This window comes from Saccopteryx bilineata, chromosome 1 (genome assembly GCF_036850765.1).
Source record: "Saccopteryx bilineata isolate mSacBil1 chromosome 1, mSacBil1_pri_phased_curated, whole genome shotgun sequence".
In the NCBI taxonomy this organism is placed as follows: Eukaryota; Metazoa; Chordata; class Mammalia; order Chiroptera; family Emballonuridae; genus Saccopteryx; species Saccopteryx bilineata.
Genome location: NC_089490.1, coordinates 407,614,368 through 407,638,649, shown reverse-complemented (window position 1 = coordinate 407,638,649; position 24,282 = coordinate 407,614,368). Strand labels below are relative to the sequence as shown.

Sequence of the window (24,282 nt, the reverse complement as noted above, 5' to 3'; positions counted from 1 at the left end):
CCGGGACGTCAGCCCACCCCGCTGACCAGCGTCTTCATCCCTGACCCCTTCTCGGAAGGCTGCCCTCCTCATGAAGGGGATGCAGGCCCTGTCATGTTAGTTTGAATTTGAAAGAAAAACAGTCCAGGAAGAGACGGGGTGGGGACACTGGGGAGTGGGTCTCTCCTGTCTGTCCTGGGTGCCAAGGGGGGGACATGGGACCAGGACCTGCCGACACCCCCACAAAACCCTCACCTGGCTCCAGGGGCAAGATGAAGAGGATCGCTTTCCAGTTCACGCCCTACAGTTGGGTCCGCTTCGAGTGGAAGCCCGCCTCCAGCCTGCGCCGCTGGCTGGCCGTGTGCGGCATCATCCTGGTGGTAAGCGCGGCCCGCCTCCTGCGCGCGGCCCGCCTCCTGCGCGCGGCCCGCCTCCTGCGCGCGGCCCGCCTCCTGCGCGCGGCCCGCCTCCTGCGCGCGGCCCGCCTCCTGCGCGCGGCCCGCCTCCTGCGCGCGGCCCGCCTCCTGCGCGCGGCCCGCCTCCTGCGCGCGGCCCGCCTCCTGCGCGCGGCCCGCCTCCTGCGCGCGGCCCGCCTCCTGCGCGCGGCCCGCCTCCTGCGCGCGGCCCGCCTCCTGCGCGCGGCCCGCCTCCTGCGCGCGGCCCGCCTCCTGCGCGCGGCCCGCCTCCTGCGCGCGGCCCGCCTCCTGCGCGCGGCCCGCCTCCTGCGCGCGGCCCGCCTCCTGCGCGCGGCCCGCCTCCTGCGCGCGGCCCGCCTCCTGCGCGCGGCCCGCCTCCTGCGCGCGGCCCGCCTCCTGCGCGCGGCCCGCCTCCTGCGCGCGGCCCGCCGGGCCCGGGGCTCACCGCCCACCCCCCTATGTCCCCAGTTTCTGTTGGCAGAACTGAACACCTTCTACCTGAAGTTCGTGCTGTGGCTGCCCCCCGAGCACTACCTGGTCCTGCTGCGGCTGGTGTTCTTCGTGAATGTGGGCGGCGTGGCCATGCGGGAGATCTACGACTTCATGGACGACCCGTGAGCGCAGGGCGGGTTACGGAGCCTGTACCCCGCGCCTGCCGTCAGGCGCCCTCAACCGCATGCCCTCCCCCCGCAGGAAGCCGCACAAGAAGCTGGGCCAGCAGGCCTGGCTGGTGGCCGCCATCACTGCCACAGAGCTGCTCATCGTGGTCAAGTACGACCCGCACACGCTCACGCTGTCCCTGCCCTTCTACATCGCCCAGTGCTGGACGCTCGGCTCCGTGCTCGTGCTCACCTGGACTGTCTGGCGCTTCTTCCTGCGGTGAGGACCACCCGCCTCCCAGGCTGTGTGTAACGGGCCTCTGGGCTCTGCACGGCTCTGGCCTGAGGGCAGTCACTGGGACCTGTGGGCTGCAGTGACACGCCCCACTGTCCCCAGAGACATCACCCTGCGGTACAAGGAGACCAGGCGGCAGAAGCAGCAGAGCAGCAGTGACCAGGCCAACGCTGTTGGTAACGCAGATGGGCACCCACCTGGGCCAGACAACCCCCTGGGGCCCGCGGAGGCCACAAGGGAGGGGGCGCCTGCCCTGAACTGACCCGCCCCCCACGACCTCCCAGGACTCAGGCCTCCTGTCCCTCCCTGCCCTGATTCCCGCCAGGAGCCTCTGATGGGCGTCCCTTCCCTCCAGCCCGCAGCGTGGCTCTGGGGGGGCACGGAGGGGGACCCGTCCTGGTTGGGCTGGTGTGCGTGCGTGTGGCATGTGCGTGCGTGTGGCGTGTGTGCACTTCTGTGCTCCTGGCTCTGGGGGCTTCTCGGGCTCACAGGCATGACCGGGTTTGCTCTAGGCCAGCAGGCCCCTTCAGTGTGGTCGTCCTGCAGGCCTCTGGACCACACCAGTCCTGGTACCCAGAGGGCCCGGACATTGTCCCCACTGGCCCCGCTCGGCCCCGGGCTGCACGTGACTGATGGTGGTCCACCAACTCCCGAGCTGGCCCAGAGGGGTGGATCAAGGCCGCAGCCCGGAGCCATTTCCTTGGGAGCCTTCCTCCAATCCTGGACGGTGTGTGGGAGGTGGCTTTGGGTCAGAACTCCGAGACCCTGTGTCCATGGTTGGAAGAGGAGGCCCTGGGGTCCCTGGCCCCAAGTTGATGGTCATCTCCATGAGCAAACAGAACAAATAAATCGCCAAGGGTCTGAAGCTCATGTCCTTGCTACCCCAGCCTCCTCTGCACTCCACACCCACCTCCCCAAGGACGTTACCCAGAGCAGCAGGAGTCCAGTGAGCAGGGCCGCTCGGCCTGGGCACAAGGGTCACCCCGTCTGCATTTGTGCACCTGGCAGGCCTGTGGGGGGGGGAGTGGACCCTATCTGTGGGAGGGAGGCCTGATGATCCTGAAAATGCAAACAGGTGAAAAGTGCCCGCATTCCTGAGTGCCCCCCTGTGAGGGCTCACTGGGACTGGGGGTGGGTACTCTGCTCTGCCTCTTGGAAGACCCTGACTTCAAGGGGCTTTTGTTTTCTTAGTTTTTTGTTTTGTTTTGTTTTGGGGTTTTTTGTTGTTTTTTGTGGCAGAGAGAGCCAGAGAGAGGAACAGACAGGAAGGGAGACAAATGAGAAACATCAATTCATCACAGTTCCTTAGTTGTTCATTGATTGCTTTCTCATATGTGCCTTGACCAGGGGCTACAGCAGACCGAGTGATCCCTTGCTCAAGCCAGCGACCTTGGGCTCAAGCTGGTGAGCTTTTGCTCAAACCCGATGAGCTCACGCTCAAGCTGGCGACCTCGGGGTCTCAAACTTGGGTCCTCCGTGTCCCAGTCCGACACTATCCACTGCACCACTGCCTGGTCAGGCCTGTTTCCTTTGTTTTTGTAAACTACTTTTTGAGAGAATTTCAGACCTAGAGGTGGTTAGAATGGGCCGGGGAGCACCCATGTGCCCAGCACCCATGTGCCCCCCCACCTCCACCTGAACCTTGCGGACAGCAGTAGACAGAGGCCTGCAGGGCACCTGATGGCAGGCTCCCTGTCATGCTGAGCCATCCTGCCCTGGTGCTGGTGAGCACTGCTGTGGCCCCAGGCCACCCTCACTTTGGGAGTGTCTAGGATTTGCTGGCTCTGCTGGTGGAGTGACGGCCTCTGCTCATACATCCCTCTCCCCACACCCACCCCCTGGCTGGCTCTGCTCTGAGCCCCATGGGGACTCATGTTCTGTCCCAGCCTCACCAGTGCGTGGCCCTGAGAGCCAGCTGCATCACGGGCAGGTGGTGAGGGTGCATCCTGTCACTCCTCTGGGTCCCGCCCCCCTCCCTGCTGTGTGAGCTGTCCCTTCAGTGGGTGGTGACTGGGCCCCCTTGTCCCAGGCTCGGCCTCTAGGCAGTCCATTGGTCTCAGCACTCCCAGGCCCACCTTGCACAAATCCTGCCCAGACGGGGCTCATCGTTCCTGCCAGGAACCCTGCTTCCCAGGAAGGGGAGGGTCCCAGAAGCCAAGGTCTCGGGTACTCAGAAGGGTGCCATGGCAACAAGCTAGACGCTGCTGCCCAGGTGCTGACTCTGAAGGCTGCTGCATCCCACAGGCCCAGCTCCTTGTGCCCACCAGGGCTGGTCACCCCACATTGGCGAGATGAGGCCAGCTAGCCTCGAGAGTGGGCGCTGTGCTCCCACCCGGAGGGCTGTAGGCTGTCAGGAGAGCGTTCTTGGACAGCTCCCAGTGGGGCTGTTGAGCCAGCTGCCGACTGAAGCCTTGATGACCACTGGCCAGTGAGGCAGAGAGCACATCCTGGTGCCCCTCAGCATCCTCGTCCTCACAGGCCCTGTGGAAGAGACTGTGGCTGCCAGCAGTCCCAGGGGACATGCCCTCGCCAGGGCTCACGATGCTAACTTGTTTAAAGCTGTCAAGTCTGTGGTGGCCTCTTAGACAGCGAGGAGAGTTCACGGAAATGTCACACCTAAGGACAAAGAGCCTCTGCCCAAAAAGTGCTTTAATAAAGTGTCCGTGATGTTCTCACAGAAGTTGATGTGAGCATTTCTCTTCTGTCAAAGCTAAGGCACCGGGAGTGGGAGCCCCAGGGAGCTGGCCCGCCCCCGGGGTGGCACAGGAGCTGAGCGGGAGCCAGTGGGGCTCAGGAGATGATCTTCAGGCTTGGCTTCTTCTCCTCCACAGCCTGCAGGAGGTCCTCTGTCTCCTCCGACCAGTAGGTGTCAAACAGGCTGCACAGAGAGGGACAGAGGTCACTGGGGCTCAGCTGAGGTCACCCCAGCTGTGTCCTCTGGTCTCGCAAAGCTGGGCAGCCCGGGCCACACAGCCCGCCTCACTTACACCAGCTTCTCCAGGCTGCAGCTGGGCTGCTGGGCGCTCTCCACGAGCTTCAGGACGCCCTGCCCGCTCACACAGTTGTTGCTCAGGTCCAGCTCCTGCAGGCTGTGGTTGGTCAGCAGCAGGGAGGCCAGGCTGCTGCAGCCCTCGTCAGTCACCTCGCAGTCCACCAGCCTGGGTGGACAGCAGGGCAGAGGTTGGGACAAAGGGCACATCTCCCCAGGCTGCCACTGCCTGGCTGAGTGACCTGGGCCTCTGCCTCCACCAGAACATGGGACGGTGGGGGGTGCTGGGTGACAGGAGGGCACACACCCACCCTCCCTCACTAGCCAGAGCCTGAGTCAGCAAGGTGGGCAGAGGAGTGGCCACAGGGGGACAAGTGTGATGATGGCACGAGTGCGAAAGACTGAGTACTGGCCCAAGGAAGGATGGAGGACAGGCCTGGCACCCGTCCCCACCAGCAGGAGGTGACACCAAAGCCCGCAGAGCCCCCAACTTGCCACAGGGCTGAGCTGGGGACCCGAAAGCCGTACCCCCTGCCCCGTGTGGCAGCTGAGGACCCACAGCCATAGGATTCCCAGAAGACCCTGGTGTCCCTGGGCCAAAAGCTGGGAGCCCGTCAGCTCAGCCTGCAGCCCAGGGCATCCCGTCCCCACAGTGCAGCCTGCACTCCACCAGGTACCCCAGGAAAGCCAGCGGCAAGGCACAGGCCAGGACACGGAACAGAGACAAACGTGCGGTGGACAACAACTGAAAGGTGGGGAGGACGGGAAGCCAGAGGCTGTCCTGAGACCTGACAAGTCTCTGAACACTCCCTGTGGAAATAAAAACCACCAGAGGCCTGACGCTTGCATGTCCAGGAGGCCAGCACAGAGTGACCAGGACCCTCTGACCACACAGCAAAGTAGGCCCGGGACACAGACTAAGGACACTGGGGTCCCGTCCTCCCTGGAGGCAGAAGCCGGCCTGGGCTCCCCCCACAGGAGCTAACAGCAGAGCGATGCAGAGGGACGTGTGGGGCCAGGCCTGCTCTGAGAGGAAGGACCAGCACGGTGACAGCGGGCCAAGCCAGTGTGCCGCACCCAGCACGCGGACGCTCACTCACCCGAGCACCTGCAGCACCGTGCCGGGCTGGCTCAGGCCCTGACACAGCCCCTCCACGCCCGCGTCCCCCAGGTGGTTGTTGCTCATCTGCAGCTCCTGGAGGCATCTGTTCTGGGCCAGCATCGCGCTGACTTCCTGGCAGCAGGCCGCCGTGAGGCAGCAGGACTTCGCCCTAGAGGTCAACGGAGGACGACTGTGGCCCAGGCCTCCTCGGGCACCCTGGGCAGCCCTCCACATCCCCGCCCGGCAAGGGAATTCAGAGCCTTACCACTTCGCTGTCCCCGACCCGCCCGCCTGTGACCCTCAGGAGCAGCAGCAGGTCCTGGCCCTCAGCGCCCTGCCCTGTCCCCACCAGGCCACCGCCCCCCTCCACACGGGTCCCCACCAGGCCACCGCCCCACCCCACCCCGCACACGGGACCCCTCCCGAGGCCCCGCCCCCCGCACACGGGTCCCCTCCCGAGGGCCCGCCCCCCGCACACGGGACCCCTCCCGAGGCCCCGCCCCCCGCACGCGGGTCCCCTCCCGAGGCCCCGCCCCGCCCAGGCCGCGCTCACCACAGCATCTGCAGCCGGCAGCCGGGCTCCAGCAGGCTCTTGCACAGCAAGCGCATGCCCTCGTCCCCCACCGCGTTGCCCGCCACGCTGAGCTCCTTCAGGCTCTCCTTGGCCCTGAGCACGCGGCAGAGGTCCCTGCAGCCGCTGGCCGTGATGTCACACTCCCAGAGCCTGCGAGGGCAGGCGACAGGTCACTGCAGGGTCGCCAGGGGCAACGCCAACCCAATGCCAGTGCAGGACATTCCCCACCCCGCCTGGCCACAGCCACAGTCGGGAGGAGCAAGGGGGCGGGCCAGTGAGATGCACAGCCAGCCACCCTGGACCCCTGTGGCTACCTGCCCAGCGTCCAACTCACCACAGGGTCTTGAGCTGGGAGCTGGGGCTCAGCAGCCCGGGGCACAGAGCCGCGATGCCCGTGTCACCCAGCTTGTTGTCACCCAGCTTCAGGTCGCACAGCGAGGGCTTGGTGGCCACAATGCCACACAGGTCCTGACAGTTGGCCGAGGTGAGGCCACAGCTCTCCAGCCTGGGGCACAGGAGGCGCTGTGGGCGCTGGGCAGACCATACGCAGGGCCATGCCCCCCCTACCCAGCCCAGTGCTTACCTGAGGGACTCCAGCGGGCAGGGGGACTCTGCCAGGCCCTGGCACAGGGTCCGGACACCGGCCTCACCCAGGTCGTTGTTGTTCAACACGAGCTCCTTCAGCTCCTGCTTGGTCCTGAGCACCGCGGCCAGGGGCTCGCAGCTGGCGGCGGTCAGACTGCTGTAGTCCAGCCTGGGGACAGGTGGGAGGTCAGCCCCCGCCCCAGGAATGCGTCACCTCTCCTGCCCGGGGAGGAGGCCTGTGGACACAGGGTTGCTGGGCAGCACAGCAGTGGACCAGAGCTGTCTCTTCACAACACAAGCACCAGACCCTCTTGGGTGCACCTGCCGACCACGGATCTATGCAGGCTCCGGACTCACTGGACCAGAAGCGAGACAGCCAGCCCTCTCTCCACTGCTGAGTCCACCCACACGTGAACGGTGCCACACGTGTACAGGCTATGCTGTACGCAAGTGCAGGTCACCAGCTAGCTGCCAGCTCGTTTGAGAGGGTCACAGCCCCAGATCATGGGGCAACATCTGTCTCCGAGAGCCCCCTCCTCAACCCTCCCCGCAGGCAACATGGGAGGGGTCTGCCCAGCACAGGCTCTCGACCAAAGCCCAGCGACAGGCCGGGGCAGGGGCACACTCACTGCAGCCTCTCGATGTGGCACTGGGGGTCCAGAAGCCCTTCACAGAGAAGCCGCAGGCCTGCGTCCCCCATCGGGTTGTAGCTGAGGTCCAGCGTGTGCAGGGAGGGCAGGGCGCGCAGCACGCTGGGCAGGGTCCTGCAGCCGGCCCCCGTCAGAGAGCAGTTCTGGAGGCTGTGCGAGCAGACACCGCATCACAGGGAGGCCAGGGGGCCGGCCACACGGGGCTCCGGGGCCCCGGGACGCGGGCAGCAGTGGGCGCATGGGAGGGCCGGAGAGGGTGGAGACGCATTGGGGACCAGCACGGGGGGCTCACCAGAGCTTCTGGATCCTGCAGGTGGGGCCCTGCAGGCCCTGGAGCACTAGCTGCACGCCACTGTCGCCCAGCTCGTTGGAGTAGAGGCTGAGCTCGGTCAGGGCGGGGTTGTCCCGGAGCGCGGAACTTATGTCCCCGCAGCGCTGCCCCGTGATGCCACAGTCGTTCAGCCTGCGGACAGGACAGCCAGCCGTCACGTCACACAGAAAGCAGTGACCCTCAGCGGGCCCAGAACGGGGGTCACAGCCACAATGTTTTATTTATTTATTTATTTCCATTGAATGCTTCCTCACATGTGCCGTGACCAAGAGGCTCCAGCTGTGACCCCTTGCTCAAGCCAGCGACCATGGGGTCATGTCTATGATCCCACGCTCAAGCCAGCAACACTGCGCTCAAGCTGGTGAGCCTGCGCTCAAGCCAGCGACCTCGGGGTCTCGAACCTGGGTCCTCCACGTCCCAGTCTGACCTTCTATCCACTGAGCCACCGCCTGATCAGGCAGCCACGACATTTTAAATGAAACAGAAAGGTGAATGGTGACACTCTGGCTGAAGACACTGGCACATACACGGATGTGTGTCGGAAGGCAGACTGTGCGGAAAGAGGACATGAGCAGTGTCACACACGTCACCACGGAGCTCACCCTCAACGAGGGAGAAACACTGACCTTACAGGGGAAACCCAGCCGACACCACCTGAGAAGGCAGTCACAGTGACAGGGGTGACCGTGGGGGGGTGTCGTGACCATACACCCCACTGTACAGTATGCCAGGGAGGACACTTCATTCTTGCCAAAGACGTGTCACTCAGCCACGAGAAGAATCACAGGGACTTTAACCCTGAGCTGACCCAAAAAGCAGATGGCCAAGGACAAGGGACAGAGGGACAGTCCCAGACGGGAGGTGGTCAGATGCCACGCAGTATCCTGCACTGGCTGGGACAGGAAAGGGCCCAGTGGGAAAGCTGGTGACGTCCAAGTCAAGGCGGCTGTGGTAGGCTCATCCTGACCAGTGTCCCAGGTGACAGTCATTAACTTCAGGGGGAAGGGGGCAAAGGGCACCCCCAAACCATCCTTATAACCTTTCTGTGAATGTCAGTCTGTTCCAAACCCATTAAAAAGACAGGAAGCAAGCAACGTATGTCTTGTGAAGCCTGAGGAACTGCTGGGTTTGAGAACCTCGGTAACAGGCAAGGACAGGGACGGGCAGCACCCCCACAGCCAGCTGAGCGAGTGTCCCAGAGGAAGGGCTGAGGCAGAGGCCTGGCCAGCTGCTTGCTCTGCCCATCGGCCATCAGAGGCACCACACCAAGTCTCACCCACCAGCTTGAGCGGGAACGGATTTACATTTTTACATGTTTGGGAAAAATACAAGAATGACACTTCCCGTCATGTGAAAATCAAGCTGGCGCTGTGCATCCGTAAGGAGGGTGCTTCCCGGGCACACCATGCCCCTCGGGGCCCTGCCCTCCACCCCTGGGAGCTCCGGCAAGTACCTGACCACCTCGTACTTCCGCATCAGAGGTAGGAGTTCTGTCCACCGGGTGTCACTCAGCTCCTCGTAGTGGAGTTCAAGACTCATGGTGAGAGGCGAGTGTTTTCTAGGTGGAAGGCAGAGGGAGAAGGACATGTTCGCCAAATTCTCAAGGTTTCAGAAGCCAGAGACCCAGCAGGAGATTCCATGGCCTCTCCCTCGGCACCTGTAACCGACCTCAGCCTCCAGAGTAAAAATGGGGGCGGGCAGAAGGAGGCTGCACCCACTGGCTTCCCTGGCAAAGGCCACCACGGGCCACAGAGCTTGGGGACACAGCTGTGTGAGCAGAGGCTGCACTCACTTCCCAGCCTCCTGTACCGGCCTTTGTGGGCACCTCCTGCCTGGAGGAGGGCCAGGACCCAGGCACCCATTTTCCAGAGCAAGAATGGGGGGGGAGGCCAGAGGGCCTGGACACTGCATGGAGAGACCCAGCCGGGGAGCATAAGACTGGCAATCCAAGGCCCTGGCTGGTTGGCTCAGTAGTAGAGCGTCAGCCTGGCGTGCGGAAGTCCCGGGTTCGATTCCCGGGTTCAATTCCCGGCCATGGCACACAGGAGAAGCACCCATCTGCTTCTCCACCCCTCCCCCTCTCCTTCCTCTCTATCTCTCTCTTCCCCTCTCGCAGCCAAGGCTCCATTGGAGCAACGTTGGCCCGAGTGCTGAGGATGACTCTGTGGCCTCTGCCTCAGGTGCTAGAATGGCTCTGGTTGCAACAGAGCAACGTCCCAGATGGGCAGAGCATCGCCCCCTGGTGGGCATGCCGGGTCAGGCGCATGCAGGAGTCTGTCTGCCTCCTCGCTTCTCACTTCAGAAAAATACAAAAAAAAAAAAAAAAAAAAGACTGGCAATCCGTGCAGCACTGTGGAGGCACTTGACCTGCCCACTCAGCCAGCTCTTCCCTGAACAAGAGGGGTGTGTCAGCTGGGCCACCCACAAGCCAGAGACCCCTCTCCCAAAGAGGCGAGGACCCTGGACCTCACTGCCCTGAAGCAGCTGTGTGGGAGGGACCAGTGCTCGCAGTCAGTGACAGTTCTCCAAGCACCAGCCGTGCTGCCCAGGACAGGACATAGCAGGTGGAGTCTGGAACCCAGACTCACTGTCTATGATCCCTTTCTGGGGGCCTGGGACTGGGAACAGGCCAGGCCACATCCTCTGTCCCACCCTGGGTCAGAGCAGCCGGCCATCAGGCAGGCTGGGATAAAAGCAAAGCCTCTGATCACAGGCCCTAAAACCTCACCAGGGTCCAGCCTCACTCCAAATAAATTATAAACCTGAGGCCCTGAAGATGGGGGCCAACCTCACTGCTGACGTGGGCAGGGGCAGTTCTGGGATCTGGTTCATGGAAGAGCAACAGAAAGCCCTGGTTTTGAGTTGCCCTTTAGAATGTTCCCAGCGAACAAGATGACTCAGTACCATAAGAGGTCCTGGTTCCCTGAAACCCTGGGCTTCCGAGAGCTCTGCTTCTGCCTCTCCCAAAACCCCCATATTCCCGAGAACTGTGTGTGTGTCTGAGCCTGGCACGGCCTGCCTCGCTGGAGGGCTCCGCCTCCCATCCCAGGGCTGGCGGGGAGGGGAGGGCAAACGCTCTGGTTCCACTTCTGGTGAGGGACGACCAGCAGGCAGAAGTCGTGTTTGCAGGTCCCAGCACACGGGCCTGCTGAAACTGGGGTGAGGGTGTCTGTGACTGTCACTCAGCTGTCACACAGAGCAACCAAGAGTCAGCCAGCCCACTGCCCAGAGCATGTGAGCAAAACCGAACCCTCCCACCCCACCCCACCCCACCCCACCCCAGGAGCCCAGGGTGTGGTCACCCAAACCCTGACTCAGAATCCTCCATCACGCAGAGGAAGAGGCCAGGGTTGCTGATTCTGACCCCTCCCTGCCTGGAGGGACCACCTGAGCCCCATGGCTGCTCCCCCAGGCCGCACTCTCTCCCAGAACAGTCTGACATCAGGGGCTGCACTAGATGGTCTGAGATTAAGAACAGAGACAGGAAAAGGACACCCGTCGGCAGAGGCCGCCCCGCCCCGCCCGCCCGGTTTCACCAGACACTGGGGTATTCCCTTCGTTGGCCCCAAAGATGCCCCCGGCTAAGGCCCGTGACCTAGAACGCACAGACACTTCAGGACACACCCCCCCGCGCTGGGCCGCTCCCTGGGCTCCAAGAGCCGATCAGGGCCCCCGGTCGGTGGCTTCCAGTGTGACCACAGGCCGCTCCGCAGGAAGGTGCTGCGCCACGGCGGGAACTGGGCCAGGGCCTTCGCGGGGCGGCGCCCACGGCCGGCATCCACCGGGCCGGCACGTCCCAGCCCACGGAGCCCCGCGCGGGCGGCCCGAACCGCAGGCTCCCTCTGCCCGCGCGGAGCTCTGCAGGGGGTTCCGCGGTCCCTCCTGGGCAGGCCGCGCCCTTCTCGGGCCTCAGAGGACGCCCGCGCCATTCGCCCGCGTTCTCCCGCTCCGCCGGCGGCGCCGCTTCAGATGCCCCCCAACCCGGCCAGCCCGCAGCGCCCCGGGACCCCGGGACCCTGAAACGCAGACCTCACCTTGCGCTACCAGCTCCGTGGACTCGACCGCTGCTTCCGCCGGGGCTCCGGTTGGGGGCGGGGCCTCTCGTGGTGTGGGGGCGGGGCCGGGCCCACGAGGGCCGGGGTCCAACCCGCCCGCTTACTCGCCCACCCACTTTCTGGCCCCAACTGGCCTTTGAACTCAATCTGCCAGGGCAGCGGGCAGAGGCCAGGCCAGCTCCGGACAGGGGCGCCGGTCGCAGGCGGAACAGCGGGAAGGCGGGCTGACCCCACAGAGACCTCCGCCCCCTTCCCCTCCACGCCTCCTCCCGGCAGCGGGGCGGCGCCGGTTGCCCCGGAGCAGAAACAAAACAGCTGAAGCACTTCTTCGCTACCAGATTGGAGCAGATGAAACGACTGGCGATTACTTGTGGATGAGACGCAATGCGTGAGACTGGCATCGGGCAGGCGTTTGAGGGCGGCACGTGCACCAGGCAGGGAAGTAAGAAAGTAGGAAATTCCTGGGCAGGTCGAATGGGTAAACTGAGACACCTAGCTGAACAAACTGGTCAAGCAGTTTACAACCAGCTACAGAAGCCCACCTTAAAGATGACATCGAGGACTCAGTGGTATTTTTGCTCCAGGCCCAGAGAAGCAGCAAAACCAGGTCAGTGGCCCCAGGACCAGTTGCGTGACTAATGAGCCCCTACCCTGGGGCTGGGCAATCAGTGCAGACCACCACCACCCTGAAAGGGCACCAGGAAAAACGGATGGATATTGTATTGAAATCCTCCCTTAAACCCCCAGCCCTTAAAGAAACCTCTAAACAAAGGACCCAGCGCTTGTTCTCCCTCTCCGGAGCGAGCACAGTCTCTCTCACTTCTTCTTCCCCCATAGGCGTGCATCTCCTAAACTCTAGGGACCCCAGGAGACTTGCAACCAGGAGAGCAATGGGCAGCGGCAGCTTGTCCTGGGCTCACCCCCTGAACCTGTCTCCACGGCCCTCTTTTCTCCGACTTCCCAGCGTAGACTCATTGCTTTCCCATAACATTTCTGGAGGCCACAGCAGCCCCTCCCAGGCTCCCCTGCTGCTGCTTCTGTTCTAGGCCCCTTCCTTGCTTCACTGGCCCTGGCTTTATTAAACATCCTCTCAAAATCACCCAGACACCTGTTGTGAAATTTTTCCTGCACGAAGTCTAGGACCCACACACTATTGGCTGGCCTTGGGCAGTAGGGAGAAGGGCCAGGTCCCCTTTCCTATAATGGTGCCTACTCATTTCTACCTATCAATCCAGAGAAATACTCCGGAGTGAGCTTAGGAGGCACGTTCAAAGTGTCTTTTTTGCAGCCATTGGGTAATTGTCCAAACCTGGAAACAATCTAAATGTCCATCAGTAGGAAAATGGTTAAATAGTTTATAACACCCCCACACACACACTCCAACAGTTTAAAAAAACTATATATAATGACCTTCTGGGATACACTGTTGATTTTTTTTTTATTTTTAGCAAGAGAGAGACAAGAGAGAGATGAGAAGCATCAACTCATGGTTGCGTCACTTCAGTTGTTCACTGATTGCTACTTATACGTGCCTTGACTGTGGGAGGGGAGGGGAGAGGGTGCTCCAGCCAAGCCAGTGACCCCTCGGCTCAAGCCAGCAGCCTCGGGCTCAAGCCAGCGATCATGGGATATCCATGATCCCACACTCAAGCCGGCAACCCCACGCTCATGGGGCTTCGATCCGGGGTCCTTGGCATCCCAGGTCAATGCTCTATCTACTGTTCCACCACCGACCAAGCAACACTGTTGAATTTTATAAGTATGCATCCCAGGACACAGAGCGTTGTTTGAATAACTCTGAGGTGCAAGCTGCCTGAGCAGGTCACCTCCGTGGGTGCCCACAGCTGCGGCAAGTGTCTGTCAACGGGCTGCAGTTACCTATTCAAGTGTCCCCTCCTGACTTGGACACTTGTTAGAACAGGAATGCTCCACATGTTGTCATCTCAGGCAGTCATCAAGTCAACTGTTTATTGAACACCTGCTGTGTGCCAGCCACTGTTCCTGGGCTATATCCGTGAGCAAAGCAGGGCAAAGTTTTCAGCCAGCGTTCACGGAGCGCAAGACCAGGGTAAGGAATGAAATTTAGTCTGGTGCAGTAATTAGAATGTGAAAAGCGCAAAGGAGGAAACACTGCTAGGTAACAGGAATGCGGAGTGCTGAAGGCAGGGCGGGTGTCCGGCAGGGTTCTGGGACAACAGCAGCCCAGGGCGAGCGGGCTGGAAGGTGGGCTGGGAAATCTGTTCACGTAGGTGGGATCATGCTCACTGCAGACCTGGCCTAATGTTTGTGGCCGCCAGGGGGCAGCACCGTCTGGACAGGGGCAATGAGAACGGACCGGTTGCCTGGATGGTCTGTTCTTTGGGTGGATCAAGTGAAATGTTACTCAATTTGAGAGTATTTGGCTGGGCCAGTCCTTTCCTTTGTAGCAAGGGGGTCAGGGCCACCAGTGTGAGGACAGGGGTCCTGGAGAGCCCAGGGATATGCAGACCACCAAGGCTAAGACCTCCATAAGCCCCCCAGGAGCCGGTGCAACTTGTCAACCTGACAAGTGTCTAGTGAAGACAGGGAGCATTCCTCTTCCACCTTGATGCAGTTAAATGAGGGTAATGCTGGGTCTTTGGCAGAGGACACTGCAGCCAGAGGGTAGGTGAGGGGAGGAGAGGGACTTCTGGGGTCACTGGCAAGCACTCCAAGCAACTTTAACATGATTTTTGTGCCACGAGCAGTATATGCTCTTGTAGAAAATCGGACAGAGGTAAGAAGATGAAAAAAGTCTGGGATGCCCATCTCCCAGAGAAGACAAGTGCTCTGACAACACACGTTGTTAAATAAAATCTAGATGTTAGGAATGACAGGCAGAATAAAGGCCCCCAAAGTGGCCATATCCTCATCCCCAAACCCAGCAATAGTTACCTTAAATGGCAGAGGGGTTTTGTGGCTAAATTAAGGCTCTCCAGATAGGGAGATTGTCCTGGATTACCTGGACAGACCCAATGTAGTCATGAGGGTCCTTATGAGAGGGCAACGAGTTTGTTCAAAGTCAAAGAGGATGGGACAAAGGAAGCAGAGGTTGGAGTGGCTGCACTTGGAGGATGGAGGAAGGCAGCCCCCAAAAGCTAGAAAAGGCCAAGAGGCAGTCTTCCCTGCAGCCTTGGGAAGGAGCCAGCCCTGTGGAGACTTTGATTTGAACCCCTGAAGCCCATTTTGGACTTCTGACTTCCAGAACTGTAAAGTCACAAATAGTGATTTGTTACAGCAGCAACAAAACACTAATGCATTATGCATGCTGCTGCTGTAATATACACATCCATGAATAGGTACCTAGGCAACCTAACTTTTTTAAAGGCCACATTGCCCTGGCCGGGTAGGTCAATTGATTAGAGCACCATCTGGATACACAAAGGTTAAGGGTTCAATCCAGGGCACATACAAGAGTCAACCAATGAATGCATAAATAAGTGGAACAATAAATCAGTGTTTCACTCTGTGTCTCTCCCTTCCTCCCTCTCTCTCTCTCAAAAAAAAGAAATTCTTAACTAAAAGAGGTTCACCGTGGGTAGTCCTATCCTAGCCCTGCAACATCCCTTAAGATAACCTGCCTTACCTTTGTGCAGCTAAGATAACAAATCTTTGAAATGTCACCATAGTCCCCTGTTCCAGACATCACCAGAGCAGACCACAGAACCCGTCACCCTGATCTTGTTCCCCACAAACCATTTCCACGTGTTGTAAATGTTAACTATCCTGCACCCACCAACGTAAAAAAAGTGACTATCCTGTTTACTCTTTATCCAATCCCAGAGACGTCCCCGCGGTGCTTCCTCCTGCACCTGAATCTACCACTCATGGATTTCATGTCACCCCACCACCACTTACACCTCCTCCTTCTATTCTAATGTGCAACATAAGCTGCAAGACTGTCATTCTCTGGAGCATTTTCTTAACCCACTGAAGTCTTACTTCCAGCAACTGTCGTCAGCTTGACTCCAGTAAAGGCCCTGGCCGGTTGGCTCAGCGGTGGAGCGTTGGCCTGGCGTGCGAGGGACCCGAGTTCGATTCCCGGCCAGGGCACACAGGAGAAGCGCCCATCTGCTTCTCCACCCCTCCCCCTCTCCTTCCTCTCTGTCTCTCTCTTCCCTTCCCACAGCCAAGGCTCCATTGGAGCAAAGATGGCCCGGGCACTGGGGATGGCTCTGTGGCCTCTGCCTCAGGCGCTAGAGTGGCTCTGGTCGCAACATGGCGACGCCCAGGATGGGCAGAGCGTCGCCCCCTGGTGGGCAGAGCGTCGCCCATGGTGGGCGTGCCGGGTGGATCCCGGTCGGGCACATGCGGGAGTCTGTCTGTCTCTCCCCGTTTCCAGCTTCAGAAAAATACAAAAAAAAAATTAAAAATGCATAAAAATTATCTACAGGCTTGCATATTTCTTACCTCGACACCATCCTAGAAGGGGACCTGCCTGGTTTTGGGGTCCTTCCAAGACACTGCTGAACTACTAAAAGCTGCGGAAGGCTACCAGCTCTCCCGCAAACGCGTGGGCACTTTGGTTGGTGCCCGTCCTATAATGCAAAGTGTGGACCCCGCTTTTACATTTCTCCAATCCTATGCCATCCCTGACCCCGCGGCCTCCCTGAGGTGCTGGCCCCGTTACGTCTTCTCTCCCAGAGTGGCCGACCCAGGGCGCCCCAGGCTTTCACGTGACCCAACAGGGCAGAGTTGCCAGCCGGTACGTAGCACGCCCAATACCGGTGCGACCCAGGGGTGTCCTCTGCCAGGGTTGTCTTTCCTGGGGTCAGTCCCTTTGGGGAAAAGGTCGAGGGTTCCTCAGTTTGGGGGGGAAGGTCTGTCTAAACCAGCTTTAGTTTGCCTAGCTGGCTGGGAACCAACAAGGCGGCGGGCCCGGCGACAGCACGGGACTCAGCCACTGAGACACGCGCCGCGCAGGCGCAGCTCCACCACGGCCAGACTCCCAGCGTGCCCCGGGAGGAGGGCCGGCGCGCACACGCAGAGGCGCAGGTGGCGCTCTGACGTCGCCAGGACGCGCCCACGGCCGCCGCCTCGCCTGCCCCGCCCCTGAGGCCGCGCACTGCGCGCCCGCCCGCCCCGCCTCGCGAGCCCGCGCGCGCGTGTCGCCCGAGCAACATGACCGCAGTAGCGCCGGCCGCGCATCCACAGGCGGCCCGCCCAAGGCCGGCACCGGTAAGGGCTGGCCGCAAGCCGGCCGGTCGTCTGACTGGCCCGCGGGTTGTCGGACTGAGAGAAACTGACCTCGAGACGACGGCGGACTGTCACGGGGCCCGCCTCCGAGAAGGAGATGGTACACTTCCGACAGGGGACGAGGCACGCCTAAGGGGCGGGGGTCCCCCTGCCCGGCTCTGACCCGCGGTGGGGGCGTGGTCACGAGTGGGCGTGGTCTGGCTGCCCCGTGGGGCGTGGCCGGGGTGGTCTGGCATGAGCCCCGCGGTGGGGGCGTGGCCGGGGGTCTGGCGTGAGACCCGCGGTGGGGGCGTGGTCATGGGTGGGCGTGGTCTGGCGTGAGCCCGCGGTGGGGGCGTGGTCACGGGGTGGGCGTGGTCCGGCGTGAGACCCGCGGTGGGGCGGGGCCAAGCCCGGGGCTGGGGTGGTGGGCGGGGCCGTGGACTAGCCGGTCCTCGCGTGGGGCGCGCGCCCGCTCTCCTTTGCAGAGTGGCAGTGGGAGGTTCGGCAGTCCCGGCTCTGCACTCCCCACCGCCGACAGGGCCGGGGTGGGAAACGGGATGATGGATGGTCGGTCTCACGAGTGCGGTCGGCGGGCCTCGGATCTTGGACATAGAGACGCATCCTGGAGCTAGCTCTCCGCTTCGGGATTTGGCCATGACGGGAACGTGGTGGGCAGGGTCCGGTTTGGTGACCTAAAGCAGAGTCTAGGTCTTAAGATTCTACACAACAGTCCTCTGCGGAGCCCCGACTGCGTGGGAGAGCGGAGACGAAGGGACCTTGATAGACAGGTAAATAGACACACGGAAGAAAGCGTCGACCTTATTCGTTCAGGCAGTGTTTGTAATCTGTGGGTAATGTTTCATTCATCTGATATTGTCAGTGAATGCTGGTAACTGTCTCACCTACAAGCGATAAGTACTGAGTCACTCCTTTCGGCCCCACGGAGTCATAGGTGCTAAGGACTCAACACTGAGGAGAACAGACAGAAATCCTGGGGAACACCTTCGTGTGTTCTATTTGGGTGTAAGTTTACTGGTGAGGGATTCTACCAGTGTTTGTTTCTCTGAAAATTTCTTTGTGTGCCCCCTGGGTCGGAAGGACATTTTCCCTGGGTATGGAATTACAGGCTCGCAATTACAGTGTGTCCGTCAAGTCATGGTGCACCAAATAAAAGGAAAACTCTCCCAGTTTCATACCTATTCAGTGCAGTTCGATGTGGGCTCACGTACAGATTTTTTAGGGCTCCTTAGGTAGCTATCCCGTAAAGCCTCTACAGACTCATCACTGACTGATGGCCTACCAGAACGTATAATCTCTACAGCAGTGTTTCCCAACATGGGGCCCACGCCCCACAGGGGGGCAATTCCATAGTTAAGGGGGGGCAATTTGAAAATGGACTCGACACGACTTTAACTCTTTCGCCCCGGGCCATTTAAATGCAATGCTAGATATCGGTGCCAAATTTAACAAAAAATGCAATTCTTAAATTATTGCGGTAAATAATTATTAAGTATAATTTCATTTGACGAGACCAAAATATCAACTGGGTGATTGGCGTCGTCAAGTAAACTTCGTCCTGGGTTCACCGCGGAGCGTGCCGTCTGCCGCGGGGAACCCCGGACGTTTTAAAAACTCGCTAAACAACGCAGTTATTCTCACCTAATTGGCCCATCGCAACTTCTGTAGTGTTTCACATCATTCAGTTGGTGCTAATTTGAAATAAGTGTCAGTCAAAAAACTGTTGTAAAAGCTCGTTGATTTAATAAATATACATATATATTGCATAGATATAATTGGTAAGTATTTGATTTTATTTTTATCAATATTAAACTCTTTATTAAGTACTTCTTGCATCGGGGCTAGAAAGCACTAATATTTTATAAATATTATTGGGGCTATAATAGTGCATGCACGACAATTTTAATTTTAGAAGCATAACTTACCAGGAAATTTTGTCAAGTGGAAAAAATATAGATGCCCTTTGATGTGCGGTGATAGTGTAGTAAATGTGTTATATACATTTAAATAAATATGAATTTTTAGTATACGTTTACTCTATGTCACATTGAATATATTTTAACACATATTTTAATATTAGTTTTTAATTGATCTTATTTTTATTTCTTATAGCCCATAGTAAAATGAGTGGTGCAAGCAAGAAAAAAACTCGTCAATATTCAGAGGAATATTTAAAATTTGGGTTCATACCCGCTGTTCACAATGAGCGGATTCCTTTTTGTCTTTTATGCCAGCAATGCTTGACCAACAAATCAATGAAACGAGGTCGTCTTGAGGCGCATTTGAAGGCGAAACATAGTGCTCATATTAATTCAGATTTGAGTTACTTTAAAACTTTAAAGAAAATTTTTGGAAAAAGAACAACATTAAAATCTCTATTTACTGCTCATACTTCAACTAATAATCGTGTCCTTGAGGCTAGTTATCAAATTTCTTTATTCATCACTAAAACTGGAGAAAATCACACTATAGGAGAGAATTTAATAAAACCGTCAATATCAGCATTTCTTAAAACGGTTCTTGAAAAAGATGACAAAGATGTAAAAGCTATGCTACTCAGTGACAATACTGTTAGCAGAAGAATAGATGAAATGAGTGAGGATATTGAAAAACAACTTATTGAAAAGCTGAAAACAAGAAAATTCTCCTTGCAAATGGATGAATCAACTTTGAGAGACAGTGAGGCAGTATTGATAACTTACGTAAGATATACTGATAAAGGACATTTTGCTGAAGAAATGTTGTTCTGTAAAAGATTAGAAAGCACCACTACCTCCAAAGATATATATAATAAGCTAAAAAACTACTTAGATGTCAATGATATACCAATGAAAAATAGAACATCTTGTGCTGCAGATGGTGCTCCCAATATGATGGGCAAGAAAAATGGCTGCTTAAAATTGATGAAAGATGCGAATCCAGAAATGATTCTTGTGCATTGTGTTATTCATAGGGAAAACTTGGTAGCTAAAAACATCTCGCCTGTTCTGAATGAAGTATTACATACAGTAATAAAGTGTGTTAATGCTATTAAAGCTAGTGCCAAATGTGAGCGTCTTCTCAAGCTATTTTGTGAAGAACAAAATGAAGACCATGTGAGACATCTACTTCATACTGAAGTAAGATGGCTATCTAAAGGAAACTGTTTGAAAAGATTTATGAAACTGTTTGATACTCTTAGTGATTTTTTAAGCAACAAACCTGAAATGAAGTATCTGTTAACAATAGATGGTAAAGCATTTGTGAGTTATTTAGCCAATATCTTTGAAAAACTAAATATATTAAATAAGCAACTTCAAGGAACAAATAAAACTCTTGTCGATGCAAAAGCAAAGATATTTGGTTTCGTTACCAATATTGAGTTATGTCAGAAACATATTAACAACAAAAACTTTAAACAGTTTCATTGGCTCCAAAAATGTGAAGTAACAGATACTGCTCTACTTGTTATTGTCAATCATTTGAATATTCTATCGGCTGATTTAAAAGAAAGATTTTCTCAATTCCCGGCCAGGGCACACAGGAGAAGCGCCCATTTGCTTCTCCACCCCTCTGCCGCGCTTTCCTCTCTGTCTCTCTCTTCCCCTCCCGCAGCCAAGGCTCCATTGGAGCAAAGATGGCCCGGGCGCTGGGGATGGCTCTGTGGCCTCTGCCTCAGGCGCTAGAGTGACTCTGGTCGCAACATGGCGACACCCAGGATGGGCAGAGCATCGCCCCCTGGTGGGCAGAGCGTCGCCCCTGGTGGGCGTGCCGGGTGGATCCCGGTCGGGCGCATGCGGGAGTCTGTCTGACTGTCTCTCCCTGTTTCCAGCTTCAGATAAATGAAAAAAAAAAAAAAGATTTTCTGATTTAAAACAAATTGATTTCCCAACATGGATGATGCAGCCAATGTTAGTGGATTTGTCTGATATATCAAATATGCAGTATCAAGAAGAACTCACAGAATTGCAAAATGATGAGTCAGTTAAAGCTTTATTTAATATCAAAGGAGCGATGGCATGGCTTTGTGAGGAAACAGAAATCAAATACCCAAATTCAACCAAATGTGCAAGAAAACTATTGCTATCATTTCCATCTTCATGTTTAGCTGAATGTGGATTTAGTGCTATAAATGATTTACTGGTAAAAAAAAAAAAAGAAATCGGCTGGATATAACACAACGTGGAGACTTGAGACTAAAGCTAACCAAATTGGAACATAACATAAAATCTCTGCAGCAAGCATCAAGCGCAAGGATCACACTAAATTAAAATAATAAATTAATATAGAAAAATCTGTATTAAAATTATTTGGAATTTAAATTTCTGTTTTTCATTATATGTTTTGAAATTTTACTTACTGTGTTTTGTTAACAATTTCATAGTGATTTCTTCCTAGAACTTATCATTTATGTTTATTAAGTGAACAAATCAATTTTTTAATGTTAAAAATTATGTGTGTTACATAGGGGGGGACATAGAAATTTTAGAAAGGTTAAGGTGGGGCACAGCACAAAAAAGGTTGGGAGACACTGCTCTACAGACTCGTCACTGACTGGTGGCCTACCAGAACGGGGATTCTCCACCAAACTGCCAGTTTCCTTCAACTGCTTATCCCACCGAGTAATGTTATTCCTATGTGGTGGCGCTTCGTTATAAATGCGCCGATATTCACGTTGCACTTTGGTCACGGATTCGAATTTAGCGAGCCACAGAACACACTGAACTTTCCTCTGTACTGTCCACATCTCGACTGGCATGGCCGTGGGCTGCTCCGCTGTATACATGGTGTTAGGTCATCATCTGCGCATGCGCACATGCTGCCACATCATCCTACAGAAACTGGGAGGGTTTACCTTTTATTTGGTGCAGATTTCACATTTCTATCGTCTTTTGTTGCTTTCCTGTGACTGGTCACAAGTGCACCATGACTTTACGGACACACTGTATTTCTGTCAGCACTCTGAGGATGGCATTCCGTTGTCTTCTGGCTTCCACACTGATGTCAGTCTGTAGTTGCTCCTTGAGAGTGGCATGGGCTCTCGGCTGCTTTAAAGGTTTCCTGTTTACAGGATGGGGAAAAGTCAATTTTAAGTTCATATGGAAAATAAGAAAAATATGCCTGACCAGGCGGTGGCACAGTGGATAGAGCGTCAGCCTAGATGCAGAGGACCCAGGTTCAAAACCCCAAGGTTGACAGCTTGAGAGCAGGCTTGCCGGCTTGAGCGTGGGATCATAGATGTGACCCCATGGTCACTGGCTTGAGCAAGGGGGCACTGGCTTGGCTGGAACTCCCCAGTCAAGGCACATATGAGAAAGCAATTAACAGACAACTCAGATGCCACAATGAAGAATTGATGCTTCTCATCTCTCTCCCTGTCTGTGTCTCTCTCTCTGGCTAAAAAAAGAGAGAGGGAAAAGAAAATAATACAATAATAAAAAATAATACAAGAGCCTGACTGGAGGTGGCACAGTGGACTGAGTGTTGGCCCAGGATACTATGGGCCCCAGCTCAAAACCCTGAGGTTGCTGGCTAGAGTGTGGGTTCATCAGTGTCACTGTGGGCTCGTCTGCTTGAGTGCAGGATCCCTAGCTTGAGTGGGGTTTTTTGGGTTGGGTTTTTTTTTGTATTTTTCTGAAGTTGAAAACGGAGGCAGTCAGACTCCCGCATGCACCCAACCGGGATCCACCTGGCACGCCTACCAGGGGGCAATGCTCTACCCATCTGGGGCACTGCTCTGTTGCAACCAGAGCCATTCTAGCACCTGAGGCAGAGGCCACAGAGCCATCCTCAGCGTCCGGGCCAACTTTGCTCCAGTGGAGCCTCAGCTGCAAGAGGGGAAGAGAGAGACAGAGGGGAAGGAGAGGGGTAGGGGTGGAGAAGCAGATGGGCGCCTCCTGTGTGCCCTGGCTGGGAATCAAACCCCGGACTCCTGCACGCCAGGCCAATGCTCTACCATTGAGCCAACCAGCCAGGGCCCCAGCTTGAGTGTTGATGATCATTGCTGGCTTAAGCCCAAAGGTCACTGGCTTGAGCAAGGGGTCTCTGGCTTGGCGTGAGTCCCCCCAGTCAAGGCACATATGAGAAAGCAATCAGTGAACAACTATAGTGCCACAACTACGAGTTGATTCTTCTCATCTCTCTTTTCCCCCTTTCTCCCTCCCTCCTCCTCCTCTCTCTCTGTCTCTCTCTCTCTCTCTCTCTCTCTCTCACACACACACACACACACACACTCACACAAAATATATATAAAATTAAACTCTTCTGTGTGTGCGCGCGCACACACGCACACCCTGGATCAGGGACTGAACCTGCATCCTTGGCATATCTGGGTGATGCTCCAACCAACCAAGCCACCTGGCCAAGGCAAGAGCACACTCTTGTGTTGCACATACACACAGCTGTGAACCTACCTTTGCCCCGTCTTGTATTTTCAGTCAGCAGTTTGCCTGCACAGTAGTTCCTCCTTCACGGTGTCACTTTCCATGCCTTCAGTTACCTGCAGCCAGTCAAAACTATTAAATAGATAATTCCAGAAATAGACAACCCCTAAGTGTTAAATAGCACACCATTCTAAGTAGTGTGATGAAGTCTATTATTCCATTCCGCTCCGCCCCTCCCTGGACATGGATGTGAGTCATCCCTGTCTCCACGCTGCAAGTGCTCCGCACCCATTAGCCGCTTAGTAGCCATCTTGGTTAGTACAGCACCAGTCACAGTATTCCTGGCATTTAAGTAGCCTTTATTTGACTCCACAGTGGTCCAAAGCACAAGACTAGTAATGCTGGGAATTCAGATATGCTAAGATGAGTACAGTGTAACAAGATTCTTTGAGAAACAAAGACCCTGTTTATACAAACTTACTGAGCTTTATCACAGGTGTGTGTGGAGGGGGAAGCATAGGCTGTAGGGTTCGGACCACCCGTGACTTCAGGCATCCACTGGCGGGGGGTGGCAGTGCTGTGCCTGGTTGTGTCTTTCCTTGTATTCATCCTTCTTGATACACATAGTGCTTCTAGAACATGTTTTTTTAATAAATTTTTTAATTCATGTGTTGATTTTAGAGAGATGAAGGGGGAGAGAGAGATAGACAGAAACATCAGTCTGTTCCTGTATGTGCCCTGACCAGAGATCAAACCCAGAACTTGAGTGTATCAGGGTGATGCTCTAATCAGCCAGATACCAACCAAGCTATATGGCTGGGCAATTTGGGGAAATTCTTAGCTCTTCTTTATTCCTTTTTCTTTTTTTCCATTAATTTGAGAGAGAGAGAGAGACATAGACAGGAAGGCAGAGAGAAGCATCAACTCATAGTTGCGGCACTTTAGTTGTGTATTGATTGCTTCTCCTACATGCCTCGGCAGGGACGGGGCTCCAGTTGAGCCAGTGACCCCTTGCTCAAGCCAGTGACCTTTGGGCTCAAGCCAGTGACCCTGGATCACGTTGATGATTCCACACTCAAGTCAGTGACCTCATGCTCAAGCTGGCGACCTCAGGGTTTCCAAACTGAGACC

At 56.3% G+C, this 24,282-nt stretch overlaps 2 protein-coding genes across 5 annotated transcripts in view; one reads left to right on the top strand and one right to left on the bottom strand.

Annotated features, from left to right (window-relative positions):
- PTDSS2 (phosphatidylserine synthase 2) overlaps positions 1-2,154 on the top strand; it is a 44,274-nt gene extending 42,120 nt beyond the window's left edge. Inside the window, exons 9-12 of the mRNA XM_066252481.1 lie at positions 245-359; positions 864-1,009; positions 1,089-1,274; positions 1,392-2,154. Coding sequence (XP_066108578.1) covers positions 245-359; positions 864-1,009; positions 1,089-1,274; positions 1,392-1,551 — 607 coding nt within the window. The 3' untranslated portion in view covers positions 1,552-2,154. The remainder of the gene's footprint in view (positions 1-244; positions 360-863; positions 1,010-1,088; positions 1,275-1,391) is intronic.
- A 1,766-nt stretch (positions 2,155-3,920) lies between these two features.
- Positions 3,921-16,968, bottom strand: RNH1 (ribonuclease/angiogenin inhibitor 1). 4 transcript variants are annotated; one of them, XM_066252476.1, is made up of 11 exons: positions 16,841-16,924; positions 11,555-12,036; positions 8,974-9,078; positions 7,482-7,652; positions 7,169-7,339; positions 6,538-6,708; positions 6,289-6,459; positions 5,934-6,104; positions 5,379-5,549; positions 4,277-4,447; positions 3,921-4,167 (listed from the first exon to the last, which is right to left on the bottom strand). In XM_066252476.1, the coding sequence occupies exons 2-11, from the start codon at positions 11,974-11,976 to the stop codon at positions 4,080-4,082; spliced, it is 1,812 nt and encodes a 603-aa protein (XP_066108573.1). In that variant the 5' UTR covers positions 11,977-12,036; positions 16,841-16,924; the 3' UTR covers positions 3,921-4,079. The 4 variants fall into 4 exon arrangements, with proteins under 4 accessions (XP_066108573.1, XP_066108572.1, XP_066108576.1 ...); XM_066252475.1 differs by lacking the exon at positions 16,841-16,924 and adding an exon at positions 16,004-16,460; XM_066252479.1 differs by lacking the exon at positions 11,555-12,036 and having other exon boundaries at positions 16,841-16,968.
- Positions 16,969-24,282: the final 7,314 nt, after the last annotated feature.